At 34.8% G+C, this 22,429-nt stretch overlaps 1 protein-coding gene across 10 annotated transcripts in view; it reads left to right on the forward strand.

Annotated features, from left to right (window-relative positions):
- The window catches only part of TTLL7 (tubulin tyrosine ligase like 7), a 134,075-nt gene extending 112,618 nt beyond the window's left edge, over positions 1-21,457 (forward strand). For 6 of the 10 annotated variants that reach the window (XM_005610468.4, XM_070267417.1, XM_005610470.4 and 3 more), the window contains exons 20-22: positions 4,982-5,155; positions 15,764-15,826; positions 16,713-21,457. In XM_005610468.4, the coding sequence (XP_005610525.2) occupies positions 4,982-5,155; positions 15,764-15,826; positions 16,713-16,833 (358 nt within the window). In that variant the 3' untranslated portion in view covers positions 16,834-21,457. Of the gene's footprint in view, positions 1-4,981; positions 5,156-15,763; positions 16,449-16,712 lie in introns of all 10 variants that reach the window. The other 4 variants (XM_001497543.7, XM_070267421.1, XM_070267422.1 and 1 more) reach the window with 2 other exon arrangements.
- Positions 21,458-22,429: the final 972 nt, after the last annotated feature.

The raw sequence follows: 22,429 nt of genomic DNA on the forward strand, positions 1-22,429 counted from the left end.
ATTTGTCCTTTTCTTCCTCTGAGCTATTGATGTCATGGAGTATCTGATTGGTCTGCCTTCTACAACCCCATCCATCCCATCCCCTCTGCATTATTTAAATCCTGCAGAAAGACGCAGACTATGCTCCTTTTTTATAAAACCTTAACTGACTATTATAGTGTGAAATGATCTCTGAATGTCCTCCATTTAAATATTCTATCCTCTAGTACTCAGCCATTCGTACCACTTGCAGACTCATTCTCACCACCATAATTCTCCTCAGCTGCCGTTCACCAACAGGGAGAATTCATAAGGTGCTCTGGGTTGTGAGGAAATCTGAGAATAATCTTGGCTATAAATTATTTCTACAGAGACGTAAGTGAAGCATTTGAACTGTACTCCATGGCCTCTTAGTTGATGGCTCTCTGTAGAAATTTTCTCATTCTGAACTCATAATTGTTGATCCGTTGCTTGGAATGTGAAATCTAGCTACTCTCCGCCGTGGAAGGCAGTGAGATAGTCTGCAGCTGACAGTGGTGCCGATGGCTTTGAGTCCATGAGATAATGTCCAATGCCAGACCTTAAAGATGCCCATAAAGTGGTTCTTCTTTGCCTCTAAAGCTCCTCTTCCCTGAACTATTTCGGTAATAACTCTCTAACTTTGGTTTAGAATCAGTTTCTCTCGTTTCTGGCACTAATACTCCCCCTAGATTTCTCTGGTGGTATCTATTACTACTAGTAATGATAATGAGAGTCAATAACATCTATTGAAGGCTTACTAAGTGCCTGACACTGTTTTACATATTAAATATTCTTATAATCACCACTATAATATTTTGAGTCATTATTATTCTTATTGTATAGTTGAGGAGATTGAAGCATAAAGAGAGTATAAAACAGGCTCAGCAGGTGAGCCTGAATTTAAATCCAGGTTGTCTGAGTCAAGAGCCCAAGCTCTTAACTCTGTGCTTTGTGGACTTCCCTCAAAACAGCATTGCCAGCGGTTGCCATGCTTGCTTTCTTGCAGATCCCATAGCTTTAGCCAAATCTCCAGCCTGTTGCACTTGGGCAGGTGGAGAAGGAGTAGCTTTGAGTCCAATTTGACCTCCACTCTCCATCCATTTCCTTAAAAACTTGGTGGTTTGTAGAGGTGAGTTTAACTCCAGATTTTATTTTGCAGCTTTACGAACGAGTTTCTTAGGCTTCTTCAATTTAATGAAGTCACATAGTATTGTGTGTGTTTGATTCTCAGTTTGGACCCAGAATAGTTCTGTTTATCCTTTGAATTATGTCTAGCCAATGTAGAGTCCTGTAACCGTTGGCCTAACAGTAGCAGTCAAGGCAAAAATCTATTCTTAGCTCAGTTCTAAAGGAATGATTTTAATATAAGGTGCAGCTATCTTTCACAGTGAGGTGTAAAATCTTGGAAAAATATAATCCAAATAATTCTGGGCCACCTTGACTTCTGCCTTGGCCTGTCAACACCCCAATAATAAAGCAAAATAAATAAAGCATTCTCTGTCCACATCCAGAAATATTAAAGAATATTGTCAATCTTTGTGGTAGGTTTACCTAGAATTCGCCCAGGGGTTTTACTGATGCATCGCATAGGAAACACCCTCATCCCTCTCTCTTGTTCTTCCAGGCTGCTGAAGCCCGTGCTCAGTGACCCTTTTTATCCTATGTAGCCTCCTGGGAGTGTTCTGATGTCCCACATGCCGAATGTGTTCTCTCCAGGGGAATAGCTCTTGGAAATTCTCGTGAATAAAATTATCCACCATGTTTTACTGGGATAGGGGAAGTCTAAAGTCTAGGTGTTGTAAGACTCACACTTGGGCCTGAGAGTTCAGGGAACGTGGCCAAGGGAAGTGACGTGTCAGTGGAGACCTGCAGGAGGAGGAAGAATTGGAGTTCGCCTGAAGCAAAGAGAGGAGGCAGGGGGTAGTATGGGAGAAGGAATGTGTTGTTTGGAAAAGCCTCTGTCCCCTCAAAACCCCTATAGAGTAAACCTCAAAGAAGAGGATCTGGTCTGCACCCTTAGCCAAAAGCATTTTCCTGTGGAATTTGTCATGGAAGAGCTGTTCATTTAGAATCTCAGGGCAAGAAGAAATTGTAAAGAATATCCTAAGGCGGCAGTCTGCTTCTAGGCTGAATTATATGCCTACTTGAAAATGTATACGCAACATATCAACTACTTAAAATGGTGTAAATCGTGCTGTCCTCATATCACTTTCAATCGGAGGTGGTGTTTTTAGTACTTTTCGTTAATCTTTCTGTCGCGGACTGTCCAGTTAGTATAGTCCAGGTTGTTTTTAACTTTCTTTTCTCCTTTCTGCTACTTAACTTTGGGCCACTCAGCCATCCATTAGGACTTCTTCCAGAGAAGGAGAGTGAAATGAATCAGTTTCACTTTTTAGATAACTGCTTTATTAAATGTTTTAATGAGAGAAGAGGTGAAAATTATTGGATTGCTGGATAATATGAGGCTTTTCAAGTCTCTGGATTTCATTAAGAACTCCTCTTTGTTGCCAGAGGTACTCAGTATTCTGTATCTTCTTGTTATATTACTAAAAAATGTCATTTGAAGTCATTTCCTTTCATATTTCTCTGAGGATTGAGTGTCAGAAAGAGTTTTTTAACTGTTTAATTTTTCTTTTTGAATTCATGGATTTCAGCCCTCCCATTTCCTTGGAATTTAGATCCAGAAAGCAGGCAGATAAGACCCTGGGTTCTTCAATAAAAGCAATGGTATTTTTAAAAATTAGTTCTACATCCGTTAACCTTCTTAAGAAGTTTCATCTTAGTATTGAAAATTGAGATGCTGTGGTGTTAGAGAGGGATGTCACATTTACTCAGCTGGGCAGGTGGTGGGGGGAGGTGGCAGACTCCGTTCTAATATGCTCAGTTTGGAGGACAGGCTTCCTTTGTGCAGAGGGGGCACCACTAGCCTAGCACCAAACGGAGAAGGTCCTGTTCATTTTCTTTTTTCTGTATGAGGGGTTCTGCTGTGCTGACACTTAAATAGGGATTGATAGAGTAGAAGGCAGTCTTTGACCAGTGGTGGTGAACATATACACTGAAAATAGATGAAAGACCTTGATTCATAGGTTTATTTTTAAGTATTTAAGGAAGAATGAAAGAATCAGAAGCCAAGGCTGCTCATATTATAACTCACGTATTATTCAGAATGCTACATTAAATTAGAGTGTCATAGAAGAAGCTCTTTTATCTTTCTTCCATTTTATTTGTTTTTTTCTTACCTCTATACTTCAAGTCAGGAAAAGAAAAATTACCATGATATGAGTGACCTGACAGTGGATTTAATCAAATGGCTCCAAAGGATCAAATGTAAATATACCCAAATCCAGAGGGGAGGGTGGTGGTGGAGGTAGACTTTTGTAGAAGGACCCAGAATCCCAGTGGAGAGAAAAGAAAAGTGCCAGGCAGACAGTCAGACACAGGATGTTTTCTGTGTGTATTTACATTTATATGAAATTTTTATTTCTCTGGGCCCAGGCGTATAGGGCCTGCTAGATTAAGAGTATTAATTATAAATATATTCCCTAATTAATTGATGTTCTCCAATATTTTTCTTGGTCAAATTAGGTCAATTGGTTATATGCACACACACTCGTACATGTGTATAGATATTTATAAACACATATATATCGTATCTAGGTTTTCTTATATTTCATAATAAATTAAAGTTTATTTTTAGAGTTAATTTAACTAGCATATTACTGTTTCTTGAGTGAAAATAACTTTTACTCCTTCTTAAATAATAAAAACAGTTTTATATTTAGTCCTGAACATCTCAGAACATGGAAGAAAATTTATTCCTTTCAGTCTACTCATTTGAATCTTATTCCCCTTAAGAAAACCTGTCATTCAATGATGACATGCTGTCTTTTTGGAACCATGTTTCCCTTGAAAAAATAAATAGTAGCCTTTCTGCTAAAAAATACCTTTCTGAGTTTCTAAAGCATTTTTTAAAATTCCAAAGATATCAAATATCCACAGAAGATTGAAAATGGAGTCTTTGAATTTCCCAGTGGGAAGTACATTTCTTCAGAAAAATATTTTCCTTACTATTTTTTTCTTTCTGAAAATCTACTCTTTTCTCTCTCTGAGGGTTAAGCGAATTGGTTTATGTAAAATGAGACTTTCCCCAGTCTCAAACCGAACTTTCCCCTCGAGGCTTGACAAGAGTTTCATTTACACTAAGGAAATAAGTCTCTCTCTCTCTGACTTGCTCCTGGTGGTGGTGGCGGGGCAGTGAGGTGTTTCCTGATTAGGCCATGACAGTAAACTTAGGAATTGTAAATGCATGTATTTACACACACACATCTAATTGAAGTTTACCAAGGAAGTGTGCACTGCTGCCTGCTTGTGAATAAGCTGAGTTCACCAAAGGAGGGAGGACAGCACCTCTGGGACTGCAGTAGGACAGTGCTTGTTGAGGTTCCATTACTTCTAGAGTACAGAGCCTGTGCTCTAGGAACATCCTGGACATAATTAGATCTGAAAGTGGTTTGAAAGGGGCCGATCATAAGCAAGGGAGTAATCTAAATTCTCCTACTGCAACAACTTTTCAACTCTTTGGTGGGATCATTATTAATGTAAAGGTAAATATAGCCTCCTAGGAAACCTAAATTCCTGGAATACCTGACTTTTGAGAAATTAGCTCGGTATTTTACAAGTACTTTATATAGAGTAACTCAGTTTTGTAGAAGATGTTGGAAAACCATCCTGTTAGCTACCCACAGTTGGCAGCAATAAAGTCTTTAAAGACAAATAGTGTATGAATTCTTTGTTGTGTTTTTTTAACATAAAGATTTATCTCCAAATTTTTATTTATTTTATACCTTTCAGCCATCTGTAGTCACTTCAACTGTGTGAGGCCATTTCTGCGCTTCCTTATTGGTTTGTTGCTAGGTAAGTGATATAGCTGGTGGCCATTTTCAACAGCCTCATGAGGTCATGTCTGTTTCCATGCCAACAGATCCTCTTGGGAGAGTATTTTCAGTAAAAGCCCGGAGGTGGTGACTCCTTTGCAGCTCCAGTGTTGCCAGCGCCTGGTCGAGCTTTGCAAACAGTGCCTGCTAGTGGTTTACAAATATACAACGGACACAAGAGGATCACTGTCCGGCGTTGGTACCGATTGGGGTAATTCCAGGTACTTGGTTACTTTCCCTAGACCCTCTGAGTTTTATGTAAAGTAATGCCACAGTGCAGTTTGAAATTGAAAGTCTCTTTTTGTTCATATGGCTAGAGAAACAGCTAAAGACTAACAATTCATCCATGCTGTTATCTACAAAATACTTTTAATTTGCACAATCTTTACCTTTAAAGGACTGAACAAGGACAGCAATCACAAACCTGAAGGTGACAGAAATAACCTACACGGAAATGAGATTATTTGGCTTATATACTTTTGCTTTCAAAAGCCAAGTAAGAGCATCCAAAACTGGTAATAAATTTAACTTTTTTCCCCAATAGAGATATTTCAACATTTATCCTTCAGCCTAATATAGTTGAGAAGATGCCTTTAGTTTAATTTTTATTCTTCAGTAGGCCTCCACTACTCCTTTCATCACCAAACAAATCTGTGGGAGATGAATTTTAAGTTCCATTTAAGAATTGAATTTTTATAAAGTGTTAAAATAGGTAATTTTTCACAACATGAAATACTGTTTTCAAGCTGCAAAAACACACAGAGTAAACAAGAAGTACATTTTAGCACTTCTCAAGGCAATCATAATTCCTGTTAGAATTAGAGATGAATATGTGACTTTATTTTTAGTATCTGTAAGTTGTAGTACTACTCAGGATAGAAGTGAGTAAACCAGGACTTTGAAAAACTAAGTGATAGTCCAAAGATGAAAAGGTTCAACTAACAGTTGAACAGACAATGAGGAAAATGGAACCACTGTAGCTTGGATTTTCTTTTTGAAACATATGGAAATTGATCTATGTATTAAAAAGAACACGGGGTAGAATAAAGCTAACTTTCTAAAAAACTGACCTGCAACAGCAGATTGGCTTGGAATGTTTTTCACAAAAAGTACTGAGAGATGTATTTTTAATCTTTGTTTTCTTGTATTCTGTCACTATACTGGTACACTTCCTTTAACCTATTTTAACTCTCCCCCTGTAAACGGAAGCTGACTGATCACAACAATGGTAGAGGTAAAGTTAGCCATTAATATTTAAAATGGGTAAACACCAAAGCTATATTCTACAGTTTTGATGGTTTGACTGAAACAAATTATTGAAATAAAACTTAGATTACTTTCATTAATATTTCCATATGATTCAAAAGAATGATGGCATCTTGAAGACATTATAACATACAAATGAAGAGGCTTCTCTTTAAGGAGTGATGCTTTGGGAGTATGATCAGGAAAGCCTTAAATTCCAGTCTAGGAAGGATGGTTTCACACTCTTTCATGTCGCTCTTACAGTTTCAGATTTCATAACCCGTTTTCTGTTGAGGGATCTTGTAACTTTTGTGAGTGGGCAAAATAGGGTGAGTCTCCCTGGTTGTCTGGAGGAAGAAGTTATACTTTACAGTTGCTTCAGACCTTTTTATTTTCTTCCTCATCTGGTAGTCAGAAGAGATATTCCTGACCCTGGAATCTTGAGTTTTGATAAATGCTCAGTATGACCCTAGTATGGTTGTATGTATTATAAGCATTTGGGGGGAGGAAGGTCAGTAAACACGCCCTTCGTTCCTGCCCAAGTTCAGAACCATTTGAGAGAGAAATGTAGGAGTCAGACATTTGATCATCAAAATGTAGCTGCATTAAATATGAGAAAAGCTACATTGAGCGACATGGTATAAATATGAGCCAAATGAGATTTTTAGTATTGAATTCCAGAATTAAAGGGACCCATCCAGTAAAAGGCAGAGATGAATCAACACAACCTCCCACTAGCACTACCCAATAATGTCTAGTTCCATTAGCATTGGCAGGAGAGCAAGTAAGAATGCATCCTTTCTGCAGATAGGCTGATCCAAAAACGGAAAGGGGCTGAGCCAAGCAGTCCTGATTCCTTCTTTTAAATCTATGAATCAGATAACTCCCTTCTGGTAAGAGGCCAGAAAGTTTACATTGGTGGAAGTTCTTCTACTTGGAAACACAAGGAGGAAAGAGAAATAAACACGTCCTCCTAATATCTAGCTATTAAAACCCAAGTCAATGTTACATCAATTTAAAAACATGGAAAAAGTGGCCATATCTTCTTTCTCTTGTAGTTTAGAAACCTATAGCATTTTACTTTATATGTAGAAGTCATTTAATTTGATATTTATTAGTAGATTTATAAATTTAATTTATGGAGTATACCTAATAAAATATAAATACAAATTTGTAAGTAAATATAAATTTATGTTTATAAGGAAATATACATTATAAATAAATATAAATATTTCTAATATAATTAATGTACGAGGTATACCTAAATACTTTATGAAGAGATACATATTTGGCTAATTTATCTGTAAAATTAAAAGAGAAGGTTTATGGACCGTATTTATCCTGATCAAAAATCTGCAGGTTATTTCTTAAGAGACTTTAAAGTGTATATGGCACCTATTACATGGAAGAGAGTAGCCTTCATCCTTGCAGTCTCAGAAAAATAATAGCAATAGGCGTGTGAAATGAAAAGCCATTGCTTAGAAGTGGGCTCAATAATTAAGCAAATAGAATTGATCTGTAACCCCAGATGGTCAAATATATCTATATATCTGTATCTATATGTCTATATCTATATACCTATCTATATCTGCAGGATACTAGAATTCTTGGCACCAGCTCATTATTCCACTATAACTAGACTTACTTGTGAAAGTTTGGGATCTCCAAACACTTTTGAGCCTCAGCATCTCTGTATTTCTATCTTTCATGTGCTGAGCTTCCATATAAGCTCATTTAACAAGGAATTCCATGGCTAAAAACATTTTTGAAAACCACTGAGTTCGAATTCCTGTGTTTGGTAAACAAAGCGTTGTGTTTGGACAAATCCTCCCTCTGATGACAACTAGAAAAGCTGAGCAAAATACTGAAACACTTGCTTGAAGACATTAGAGAGTAAACCAGGTACTTGATAGTGAGTACTTGTTAGTACTGAGTAGTGCTTTTGACAGACTCATGGGCCTAAGGGAAAAAGTAGGAGTTGGGGCCTGCCAAAGATGAGGCCTTGGTAAACATCCTAGATTCCTACAGGTAACAATGTTCCAGATGTTTTGCAAAGCAAAAGTTGACGGAATTATAAGTAAAAATAGATAAATCTACAACTTTAGAGGGATTTTAGTATATGTATCTCAAAAAAAATTAGTTAAAGATGTGGAATATTTTTAACAATATAATTAAGATTTAACTGTCATATATAGAAGCGAATCCAGTAACCTCAGAATACAATACACCAAGCACACCAGGGCCTTTTCCCAAAATCAACTGTATAGTGGAATAATAAAACATATTTCAATGTATTTCAGAAGATTGAAATCATAGAGTATTTTTTTCTGACTGCATGCCATTAAACTAGAAAAAAGTAACAAAATATAACCAGAAACTCTGTATTTTGGAAAGATAAAAAATACACTTTTAAATAACTCATGAAGCAAAGAAGAAACAATAATGGGTATAAGAAAAATCTTTGGAACTGAGTGATAGCAAAAATATTACAAATAAAAACTTGCAATTATGTAGCTAAATCATTATTATAGAGACATTTATACACTTAAATGAACATATTAGGAAAGAAGAAAGGGAAAAATTAAATGATCTAAGCAAAAGTGAAAAGAATCTAAGTGAAAAGTGACAAAATGACATTAAAATAAACCCAAAGAACACAGAAAAAAAGGAAATAATAAAAATGAAAGCATAAATTAATAGCAAACAGAATAAAGATTAACATGGCCAAAAGTATGTTTTTGAAAACACTAATAGAATTGATAAACAACTGGTGAGACTGATCAAGGATATAAAAGACAGAAATAGTTAACATCAAGAACTAAAATAGAGACATTACTACAGATCCTACAAACATCGAAATTTTTATAAGAAAATATGAACAGTTTTATGCTGATAAACTTGGTAATTTAGATTAAGTTAACAAATTCCTGGAAAAACACATATTACCAAAAGTGATGGAAGAAGATATGGAAAGTCCTAAATAGTCTTAACTATTGAAGAAATTGAATCAGTAATTAAAAGCCTTCGCATAAAGATAGCTCCAGATTCACAGACCTTCACTATCTAATTCTGTTAAAGCCACCCAGAGAACAGAAAAGGAGGGGACATTCTCCAACTTTTTATATGAGGCTACCATACCTTTGATAGTAAAACCTGACCAGGACATCATGGCAAAGTATAATGACAGTTCAATCTCACTCCTGAACATAGATCCAAAAATCTTAAATAAAATATTAGCAAAATGAATCTAGAAACTTTAAATAGGATAATGTGTCATGACCCACTTCTGTTTATTGTATCAATTTCAGGGTGCAATAACATTAAAAAGTGATCAATGTAATTTTAATAAAATAAAAGATCATTTCAAAAGATACAGATAGATCGCTTGATAGAATTCAGTATACATTCATGCTTTACAAAATGCTTGGGAGCCAGCCCTGCCCTGATGGTCTAGTAGTTAAAGTTTGGCACTCTCACCTCTTTGGCAGCCCAGGTTCGATTCCGGGTTGCAGAACCACACGACCCCTCTTGCCAGTTGCCTTGCTGTGGCAGTGGCTCACATAGAAGAACTAGAAGGACCTACAACTAGGATATACTAACAACCATGCACTGGGGGTGCTTTGGGGAGGAAAAAAAGAGGAAGATTGGCAACAGATGTTAGCTCAGGGTGAATTTTTCCCTGTTAAAGAAAAAAAAAAGGTAAAAAAGGTTAGCAAACTAGAAACAAAAGAGAAATTCCTTAATCTCATAAAGGATAACTACAAAAAACATATAAAAAATATACCTAATGGTGAAATGTTGAAGACTTTCTCTTTGAGAATGAGGAATAAGACAAGATTGCCTGTTATTACCACTTCTATTTAGCATTGTACCAGAGGTCCTAGCTGGTTCAATGAGACAAGCAAAAGAAAGAAAAGGCATTAGATTTGAGAGAAAGAACTAAAACTCATTACTAGTGCATACAATTGTATTTATAGAATCTAAATAATTCTACAGATAAATCAAGTAAATTTAATAATTTTGATGAGATCAAAGTTGAGATAAGAAAATCAATTGTATTTCTTTCTATATCAACAACAAACAGCTAGAATATGAAATTTTACATATGATGTCATTTTTTGATGGCATCAGAGAATAGCTAATACTTAGGAATAAAGGTAACAAAAATGTGTAAGACTTTTATACAGGAAAATGTAAAAAATGGAAAGATATACCTTATTCATCATTGGAATCAATATTATCAATATGTTGATTCTTCTCAGGTAGTTCTGTATGTCTATAAATTCACTGTAATCCTAACAAATTTTTTTTGGAGAGTCATAGTATTTGACCAAAGCTTGTTTTGACATTTATACAGAAAAGCAAAGGGCCAAGGATAGATAAGACATTCTTGAAATTAAACAATAATATAATGGGATTTATTAACTACACTGTACTAAGACTTATAATAAAGCTAATGTAATTTAAGCCAGTGTAATATTGCCAAAGGGATGGACAAATAGACCGATGGAACCATTCAGAAAGGCCATAAATAGACCTGGGCATATTTGGGACTTGATTTATGACAAAGGGAGTATACTTGATTTATGACAAATGGGAAAAGGAAGTCTGTTTAAATAAATGGTGCTGGAACAATTGGGTTTCCAAATAAGAAAAAACAGAAACTTGACTTTCCCCATATCATGTACAAAAATCATTTCCAATGAATTGAGAATACAGATGTGAAAGGCAAAACTAAGGATTTTGGAAGATAATATTGGAGAATATTTTCATGACCTTGACGTATAAAAGATTATTAAAAAAATAGGACCAAAAATGCAGATCATGAATGAGAAGACAAATTTTACTATGTTTAGAACATATGCTTATCAGAAGACCTTTTTAAGAGTGTGAAAAAGCAAGCCACAGAATGGAAGAAGGTATTTGCAACCCGTATAACCTGTAAAAGATTCTTCTACAGATTAGATAAGAATTCCTACAAATTTCTAAGAAAAAAATAGAACACTCTATGAAAAATGGGGAATATACTTGAAGAAGCCCTTCGCAAAAGAGTTTTAGAAAAGGACCAATAAACATTTGAAAAAGTATTTACTCTAATAATCAGGGAAATGCAAAACCACAAAAACACTGCCTACCAAGGGTTGATGAAAATGTAGGGTAATGGGAACTCTCTTACCCTGCTGGTGATGGTGAAAATTGGTACCTTTTTAAAACAGTGTAGCATTATGTACTAAAGTCTGCTCTTTTCACAGCTATTCTATTCCCAGTAATTTTCAACAGAAATGTGTGCACGTGTGCACCAAGACCAAGAATGGTATAGTAGCATTTACTTATAATAGCTGAAATTTGGAAAGAACCTAAATATCTATTCATGGAAGAATAGATACTCTTTTGGGTAATATTCACAAAATGGAATATTATACGGCATTTAAAATAAACAAACTGCATGTATACATAGCAACATGGAAGAATCTCAAACATAAAGTTGAATAAAAGAAGCCAGACCCAAAGAAACACATACTACATTCCATTTATTTTAAAATGAAAAACAGGCAAAACTAGGAGCTGGCCCAGTGGTGCAGTGGTTAAGTTTGCACGTTCCGCTTCGGCGGCTTCAGATCCCGGGTGCGGACATGGCACCGCTTCACAAGCCATGCTGTGGTAGGTGTCCCACATATAAAGCAGAGGAAGATGGGCATGGATGTTAGCTCAGGGCCAGTCTTCCTCAGCAAAAAGAGGAGGATTGGCAGCAGGTGTTAGCTCAGGGCTAATCTTCCTCAAAAAAAAAGAAAACAGGCAAAACTAAATTATGGTGTTTATGGAATGTATACTTGGATGGTAAAAATGGAAGTAATTACCATAAAAGTCTGGATACCATAAAAGTGGGGAACATTATGGGGAGGGAGAGTGCTGTAATACAGAGCTCTGGGGTGCTAGGAATGTTCAGATATTTAACCTCGTAGAGGTTATACAAGTAATCACTTTATACTATTCATTGAACTAGACATTTATGTTTTATGTACTTTTTCAATGTGTGCTATACTTCACAATTTAAAAGTTTTAAAAATCGAGTTAAAAACATGGTACCACTATGACCTTAGGCTAAGCTTGATACAACTATCTCAGAACAGGGATGGTCTTGCTAGTGCAGCTGATGTTCATAACACATAAATAATAATATTTCACCCATGTACACTATTTCATTAGCTCCATACTCTGTGAGCCAGACACAGTAGAAACTATTGGACTCTTTTCATTGATCAGAAAACTGAGCCCCAAAGAAGTTAAATGGCTTATCCAAATCACACTGCTAGCATGTGGCAGAGGTGGGACTTTTTCCCGAAAACTAGGGCTTTTTTCCCTCCCAAATCAAAGTTAAAACCATAATACAATGCACATCCACTAGGAGGGCTACTATCAAAAAAAGGTGAATGGGGCCGGCTCCGTGGCCGAGGGGTTAAGTTCGTGCGCTCCGCTGTGGCGGCCCCAGGGTTCGGATCCTGGGCGCGGGCATAGCACTGCTCGTCGGGCCACGTTGAGACGGCGTCCCACATCCCACAACTGGAAGGAGATGCAACTAAGATATACAACTGTGTACAGGGGGGGTTTGGGGAGATAAAGCAGGAAGAAAAAAAAATGTAGAATAGTAAGTGTTGGTGAAGATATTGAGATGTCGTAACCCTCATAGAAGCTGATTCAGAATGTAAAATGAAAAACATTTTGACAGTTCCTCAAAAAGTTAAATATAGAGTTACCATATGACCTAGCAATTCCACTGCTAGGTGTATACCAAAGAATTGACAATAAGGATTTAAACAGATAGTTATACACCAATGTTCATAGCAACATTGTTCACAGTAGTCAAAAGGTAGAAACAACCCAAGTGTCCATGAACAGACGAATGGATATACAAAAGTGGTATATACATGCCTTGGAATATCATTCAGTCTATATAAAAAGGAATGAAATTCTGATACATGCTACAACATAGATGAACTTCGAAAGCATGTTAAGTTAAATAAGCCGGATACAAAAGGACAAATATAGTATGATTCAACCTATATGAGCTATCTAGAATAGACAAATTCATAGAGACAGAAAGTAGAATAGAGCTTACCAGGGACTGGGAGGAGGAGGAAATGGGGATTTAGTGTTTAATGGGTGCAGAGTTTCAGTGTGGGATGATGACAAAGTTCTGGAACTACCTAGTGGTGATGGTTACACAATCATGGTAAATATACTTAGTGCACTGAATTGCATACTTAAAAGTGGTAAAACTGGTAAGTTTCATGTTATATATATTTTACCACAATTAGAAAAAATTTTAAAAACACAGGACAAATATTGTGATGACCTTTTATTTACCTTGTGTTCCCCAAACCAAGAAGCTGAGTTTGCTCTGGGGGGATTAGGGGTTCGGGTCTTCCTCCAGGAAGATCTCAGGAGGTGAGTGTAAGCTTAAGTTTTCATGGCTAATTCCCTACCAGTCTTGAAATGCTTCATGTTCTAGAGATCCTCCACAGTCAACAGTAGGTTGGTACATGACAGACAGACATAGGAATTAGACAAATGCATGTTTTATGTCTATATGATGGATCTGTGGAGATGCGCTCACCTAGTCTCAGAGTCGAGCAGTGAGGGTGCGTGTCTGAAGTGAATAGGGTAGTCTGAAGTATTTTCTCTTCTGTACGAATTAGCTATGAGTTAGGTATTTTTGTATGTCAAAAGCAAGCTAGAATAAAGCTGTAAACTTTTCACATTTTTTGGTGCTTTAACACAAACTCTTTAGATAGTTTATAAATCCACTTCCTAGAGATATTCTTCCTGCCAAAAAAAAAAAAAATCAAATTGTATTATATAACTTCATTGCAAAGAACATTTCAAAAATAATCTTTGATGTTCAGCTAGTGTGGGATCTCCCAAGAGACATTAATGACGATATTAAGGCAAATAATCCATTGTGTTTCCCTGTAATGCTTTAAAATACCCCACAGCACTGGCTTTAGGGAAGCAAAGTGTTTTTCCCAGTGTGATTTCGTAGGCTTTTTTTAGTTCATACTGAATCTTTTTCTTTAAAAAAATTTCATTTTAGCTTTTTCTGCTTGTATTAAAAAGTTTAGATTTAAAAAAAAGTTTAGATTTGTGGATGTATAATATTTTTCTACTTTCTAAGTTATTTTATACTTCATATTTCTGAAAAAAGTGAGTATACTCATTGTATCCATTAGTTTTAAATTGAGATTCATGCACGGAAATGGAAATACAGTATAGTTGCTGGGAGCACTGATTCTGGAGCTAGACCACATGGCTTTGCATCCTGGCTCTGCCACTTACTAGCTCTGTGACTGTGGGCAAGCCATTTGACCCCTGTATGCTTCAGTGTATTCATCTATAAAATGGAGCCTAAAATAATATCTACTGTATAGAATTGTTATGAGAACTAAATGAATTAATATTTATAAAGCAATTAGAATAGTACAGGACACAGAGAAAACACTACTTAAGCGTAAAATAGTGTTAAATAAAATAGTGTAAGTTAGCTGTAACCCTGGACTTTGTGCTTTTATCTTTTCATCTGTGAAACGGAGATCTTAAACTCAAAAAGATATGTGAATGTTATTATAATATCAATAGTAATCATTGCTTGGAAATTCTTTGAAAGAAAGTTGGCAGAAGTCACTGTTTACTGTGATAATTATCAGTGTAATCAGGATACGTTCTCAACAGAAGATGGAATAACTTTCAACTAATACAAAATAGTGGGCTTTGATCAAACGTCTTATTTTCTTTTGCACCTTTGCCCTACATAGGAAGGGTAGCCTTTTCGTGGGGGAAGATATCAGATTAATCATGACTCCACTAGCTCTTGACGTAATAATTAATCCATATAAATTACCCGAGTGATATTACGAAAATAATTTATATAATCTGTGACGTGAGAAATCAGTTGTTTCATTATTCATCACCCATTGTGCAATTTTGATTCAATTTGGTTTGTTGTGTATTATTTTACTGCTCTATTAACTTAATGATTTGAGCAATTATTTATAGTTTGTGATATTAGGTAATAGATTTAGAGGATATTATTAGATAATTCATGATGAAATGATGTTTATGAATATTATGGAGAATTCTGCCATTTTAAACTGAATGCTGTATGCAGTTTGATCATAATGAATTCATATTCTTATACAAAATTCGTATAACACAACTATAAATTTAATTTTTCATTGACATAGAGATTAGTAGTTATCAATATGACTTAATATAGAATTGGTTGCTAATGGTACCCTTGGCCCTCAATTTCTTTGTATATCTAGGGACGTGTGATACTGTTGCTGCAAGCTTCTAAAGTCAAGTGAAGAAAATAAATGATTTGATGGTATACCTCTGTTTATTTTTTCAAGACAACTGCTAATTATAAATCTCCTTCTATTACTACTCCTGCTCTTGGAAATGTGTTATAGATATCTTTGTCCTTACTTTATTTAATGTCCTTCTCATCATTACCAGGACTTACATTTTTTAATAGTGATGTTTATTTACATTTGCTCATGAGGATTTCCTTGATCATTTCTTTCTAGACATATAGATTGGACTGGCCTAATGCTAACCAAAGGTTTTCCAGAGGAAAACAGATTATACAGGTGCACACTCTTATTTGTAATTCCTGGTTCCTACAGCTCTGAAAACTAAAACTAAAGAAAGAAAAAAAGTAACCCATCTATTGGTACATCTGATCTGAATTGACATGAAGTTATTTATAGTCTTTATCCAATTTATTGTGAATATGCATACTTTCACTACAGGAATATTAATGGTTTGTTTACAGGATGCTGCTCCAAGGCCCTGATGGAGATGTTATGTTATATATTGTATTTACATCGTATTGTCCTAAAATACAGAAAATTCTTGTATTCTGAAATACATTTGGCTGCAGGGGTTGCATGCGACCTGTAATCATGATTGTTTTTGGTGTTCTCTAATCATAAGCACCATGTGGTCTAAGAATATAAAACTTATAATCTAGTTACGAATGTTAATCTTTAACTTTTTCTTTTAGGTTATCTATAGTCATAATATATCAGTGAAATATTAAATTAGAATCAATGGTTCCAACATCCTTGAAACAAACAATTATTTTAATGTGACTAGTCAGATTCTCATAGCATATGTTCTTAAGAAATATTTGACTGGCTCCACACATTTTTGACAGCGATTAATGAGGAATTCCAAGTTAACATGAGTCATGCAAACAGTTTCCTAGCGGTGAGTGCGATGGCTCTTTATGGGATGTCTTGGGATACTAAGATCTTATGTTGCATCTGTATTCAACTCTGTGGGTGAGGCTTTGTGACCCTCCCTCTGCCTGACCCCCTCAATCTGGAGAGGAAATCTTTTCATGTGAATTGCAGTGTTGTTATGGTGTCGTTTCTCATGTAAGATATATAAATTACTAACCACCTAACACTTTAGTGAGAGATGTTAATACTGATTTGTTTGTAAGTCTAATTGTTCAACTATCATTTTTAGGTATTTACTGCCAGGAAGTACACAATTCATCATGAGAACACCAAGCTACAGCTTGAAATACAGTTCACCTGGAATGACTCGCTCCAACGTTTTGTTTACGTCCCGATATGGCCATTTGTGAAACGGAAAGGAAGATCGCCATGGGTTATGCATAATAGCAATTCATTTCTTCCCCCAATTTAAACATGCAAAGAAAGTGACCATTAAGTGCTGTTTTATGTATATATGACATATATATGTGTGAAAAAATGTACACACATGCACTCAAATAACATATATATTTATTATAATATATGAAAGAAGAAATAGCAGAAAACTGGATATAAGATTTAACCTTTCTGGAAATGTAATAAACCATGTTAAAATTGTTTACACAAATATGTGAATGTCTAGAATTTGCTAGGTTTATAATTAATACCTTCCTACTAGAAATGTTATTTTTGCTGCAGAGTATATAAACAGAATTGATCTTGAAGATCCCATTACAGTATTAAATAATTTTTTAGATGACACGTCTTTTGACTTGAAAAAGCATTAATAGTAAGTTACCTTATTCCTTCTCTTATATCTAGTAGCCATTTAAATTAAAAAAAAAATTAGAAGCCTGGTGTTGCTTGATAGGATTAAGTATAAAATGGGTTTATCATTACTATAGCACGTTGTAAAGTGCTATAAAAACTCCAACTTGAGTCTCCAACATTTTTATTCTTCTATGTGGAAATTTAGCTACTTGTGATAATGTACATTTTCAAGAAGGATCTAGTAAGATCACATTATGATCTAAAATAGAAGACAATCCAGTGAGTTAAAAATGAACAAAACATAAACTAGCTTTTATTTTTACTTTTCATTGGGAGTCAAAAGAAAAGAAAATGATGATAATGACAAAATCTTTCCATATGATTTTTCTATCTCATACCACTCACTTTTATTTGGGAAGTATATCTCTGATGGGTACATATGGTCAAAATACAATTTATTCTGTTCTTCAGAAGTAGAAGAGCTGACACTTCAAACTCATTTCGTTGCTACAGGATAATGTGTCACACTTACATTATAGGTCTCTCAATGTTGAGAGCAACTTACATTGCAAAGTCTAATACAGAGTTTCACATTGCACCATAGAAAATAATCTAAATTATTGCACATGGAAGATCCTGATTACTAGATATTATTAGTCATGGATGTTCCCTTGATTGCTAGATGTTATGAGTTGTGGATGTTCCCTTGAGAATTTTTTAAAATCAAAATATAGTATGAAGTTTTCTTCTTGTCCAAAGTTATTATACCTAGTTTCATAGCAGTTTACTTCCTTGTCTTGCTTACAGTTTCAAAAACCGCAAGTGAGCTTTCAGTTTTCCATAAAAATATAAACAGCGCCATGGAAATCCTTAGAAATTGCAATATTCACCTTTTAGAAGTTTATTTAAACTTCTCCCAATAGTTTTATTTTCTCACAGATGCTGATTATTTGCAAAATTCATGAATCTTTTACCTCCTTTTACTATCCTAGAAGCTATTTCCAGTAAATCAGGATAGCCCAAAGTAGGAAAACTGAGAGGCAAACTGGCCTGGCTTAATTCACAAGCTAGATAATTGGCAACCCAAAGTTATAAGTTAGATGTGCTTTGCTTTGAAAGCTGGATTCTGAGGCTGAGTTAGGCTGAAGTAGGTTCTTCCCTAAATTACTGCTAGCTCCTCGATTCTTTATGACTTCCTAGCATCCATATTGTAGTAGATGCTTTTCCTTGCCACATGCAACTCAAAGGAGACTTTCTTATTGTTTTTGTGGAAAAAGAATAAGGATGTCAGGGCAAAGGAGTTACTGTGTAGCTCTTTGTCTTTATGACTCCATTTTGTGAATTCTTAAATATGTCATAGATTTCTTAGGATAAATAATGAAAAAATTTGGATATTACAAAATTATAAGAATGATCAGCAAGTAGGTCTTTTCATGGAAGTATTTTTTAGTCATAGTTCTTTTAAATTCACGATTTGTACATGAATGAGAATTTCAAGTGTTTGGGATGTGGTATCAACCCAGTTTGTTGACCACTTACTTGGATTCACTTAAATCAAAATGGTTACTTAATTTGCTAAAGTGAGTGCTTTGGAAATTCTTTCCTTAGTTGCACAAGAGTGAAATTTTTATTTAAAACAAAAAAGAAGAATGTCCAACATGTCTCCTCCACAAAACACACACACACACACACAAATTTAAAAAATCAAGAGTAAATTTAAATATATGAAACTACCCAACTAATTGATGAACAGATTTCATTTCTCTAGCTACTTAAGTCTGGCTTTTTTTCAGCACTAGAGTTCCATTGCCCACATTTTCCTATTCATACTGATCTAGTCTGATATGATGAAGTTGTGAATGAAAGCCATGTGCTGATTATGTATATATACTACCTGCTATGCTGTGGACTGTGGTTGCTGCAGTGCTGTTTCCCTAACGAGAAATGCAGAAGAGAAGATGCAGTAATAAACCGTGGAAGTCTCTAGAGGCCATAGAAATGTTTTAGATGTATAAAATATTCCTTAGTTTTTATTATACATTTTTTATTCATAGGTTTAAACATATCAGTATAAGTGATAGTACGTACGGGTCTGACTCTCTCTTCTAGGAGAGAAAATAACTTTCTCTGAGAAAACTCCAGAAGCTATTCCATTTTACTAGGAGTTTTTAATAGGGAATTTGGTTTACTTATGATGAAAGCATATTTTCATTCTGTTATTTAAAAAAAATCCCTTATCATTATGGAAATCTCATTATCAGTTATGCTCATTATGGAATGCTTTCCAGAATTGTGTGAAAAGCAACCTTTTTGTTTTAAATCATCGTCTATGAACATAGCATGAGATTGCAGATTAGTTTTCGCTTTAATAATCCAGCATTGTAATTCAGTACCATTTGCTTTATGTAATCTTGTTGAAGGAACTATTGTGATTCATACTATGATTATTTTTACTAGTAAATTTTATTTTACTAGCATTTCTTTTACCTTGCATGTATAAAAATGAAATTATAACAGGATCAGATATGGAAATAACAATGGTAACCTTTGCCAGATGTAAAGATCTATACGAATTTTTTCATATGTCTAAATGAGGTCTAAATCCACAAAACTTTTCTAAGTCCTTCTCCCTAAAACTAAAAGGAACCAAATTGAAACAAGCAGAAATCCCTGACCTTTTCATCTAATACTTACACACAGCTGTATGACAGTGGCTTCTAGACATCAAGAAAAGGATTTCATTCTCACCTTCTTTTTAATTTAGGAAGTATATAATTAAGAATTTTGTTATTTAACTTGAAATTTCACATATTTAGTATAAATTAATCTAAATTAGCATGTCAAAGCCATTCCGCTTAAAAATTCTCCTTAAACAGACACATTACTTGACCTTTTCTAAAGTACCAAAAATTGGTAGTTGTATAAACTCTATTATTTCTAGTTTTCTATAAAGCACTGATTCATTTTTAAATGTATATTCTTTAAAAATAGTAGCAAATACCTCGAAAAGAGTGACACAAAATACCTTTCTTTTTTGTTCTGTAATGCTAATTTACATTTTAAGTCTTAGTTTACTTGGTTCTAAGAGTTGAACAATAAAAAGTGTAACTACAATTAGTTGTGTTCTGTGACCTGATGATTTTTTAAAATTTGCTTTTCTCTTTAAATTGAGAAATTAAAATTTCAAGGACTGAATTAGTTGTCTAAATATTTTGGGCTAATGTTACTTATGAATAAATTAAAAATTTGGAAATATATTCATGATTAAAATTTTATATCTTACACTGCTTTTTCTTTCTTTTCATGTCCCCCCTTGTTTTAAAGTTCCCTTTGAAGTTTTGACCTTTGCATGGACAAAGTCAAGAAAAGAGAAATTCTTCCTTTTAAACCTTGGTTTTCCTTGCATTTTATAATGGTGTATTTTTGCCTCAGCAGTAATGCAACTTAGATAAAATGTGTTATTGGATCAGGTTCAGTTTGTCTGCTGAGATTTTTAAGAACCAGGTTGAAGTCACTATGCCTAAAAAGCATTAATTATCTGTATCCGTATGAACCAAGTTCATGGCTACAAATAACAGTCTTGCACCCCAAAATTGGTATATTAAAACTTACTGCACACTTTGAGATTGCTGCCCATTTTTGGTGTTTTTTTGCCTTTTCGTAAATGGGTATCTGGTACATTAAAGGAAAACTGTTCAGGTAACACATTCTGCATTAACTGGGCTGTATTATCTAAGAAGAGCTCTGGAAAGCTTTTATTTTATTCCCACCTATTAACTTGAAAACTATTGGTAAAATCCTCATTCAATAGACTAGTATTTTCTAAATTAGTAAGAAGACTTACCTTACAAAAGTAATCAGATAATGCTGATATTTCTCTTTCAAAGGCTAACAACAACAGTTCTGGGTACTGAGCTGGTCGGTTCATACAATAACTACTATACATGTTACAACGTTGAATATTAATAGATTTGCTGAAGATTATGGGTTTGAAGATTAGCTTGAAAGCAATACATTTGCTACCATAAATCATGACTCAAATTATCCCCCTGTGCTTCACTCCCTGTGTATGAATGCAAATGCTGTTACAGAAAATATGCTTGAAATGTCGACACAATGTGCGATTAGTACTGCATTGTCATGCTTCGGCTTGTGGTATCTGTATGGTGAATTTATTTCAATTACTCAGATATGACTATAATAAAAAATGTTTAACATAAGAAAGCTACAATATGTCACCAAATGGTTATTTCTGGTTTACGCACACACACACACACGGTTTTTAGTAGTAGAAGAGACTAGCTCTCAATTAAACTTTCAGGGTGATGAAATATATTTTCACAGTAATTTTTGTCTGTTGTACAGACAGCAATAGCACTGTGAGGCTCACTTTACCTGCTATTTACGTCAGGTCGAGTAAACAAAATTGGTGTCAATTTCTCTCTTAGTTAGCTGGAAGGCAGACTGTTCTTAAATTTAGAAATGACACTTTTATGTCTTTATAGCATCATTGATTATAACAACAGTATTACTAATCTGAATAGAATGATGTCAGCATCTCAGCTATGAAGTTCATTCTTTTCAGGAATTTATAATTTTATCGTTGTTAAAACATCATGCTAAGCCTGAATAAGAAGCATATTCTAGTCTTATTGCCATTCATAGTATTGTTCCCTAAGATGATTAAATATAAAGAAATTAGAATATTTTGTCATTAAGGAAAGGAAGCGAGTCAGCTTCGTGGTGTAGCAGTTAAGTTTCCATGCTCTTCTTCAGTGGCCTGCGGTTTGCCGGTTCGGAGCCTGGGCGCAGACCTAACTCACTGCTTCTCAAGCCATGCTGTGGCAGGCGTCCCACGTATAAAGCAGAGGAAGATAGCCACAGATGTTAGCTCGGGACCAATCTTCCTCCCCAAAAAAGAGGAGGATTGGCAGTGGATATTAGCTTAGGGCTAATCTTCCTCAAAAAAAAAAAAAACGGAAAGGAAACATTTCAGATAAAAATCCTATCATGTTGCAGGAACTTTAAAGTATCTTTGCCTTACTTTTTGGAATTGACAGCCAAATGGTATAAATGTTTACTTTTAAAGATGAGGCTAGTGTGGGTAGTTTGGAATCTCCTTTATCAAATAATTTGCTATATAGATCTAATTTTATTCAATCAAATGACTGAAAATCTTTTAAAATTATAAAATAA

Source organism: Equus caballus, chromosome 5 (genome assembly GCF_041296265.1).
Source record: "Equus caballus isolate H_3958 breed thoroughbred chromosome 5, TB-T2T, whole genome shotgun sequence".
Classification (NCBI taxonomy): Eukaryota; Metazoa; Chordata; class Mammalia; order Perissodactyla; family Equidae; genus Equus; species Equus caballus.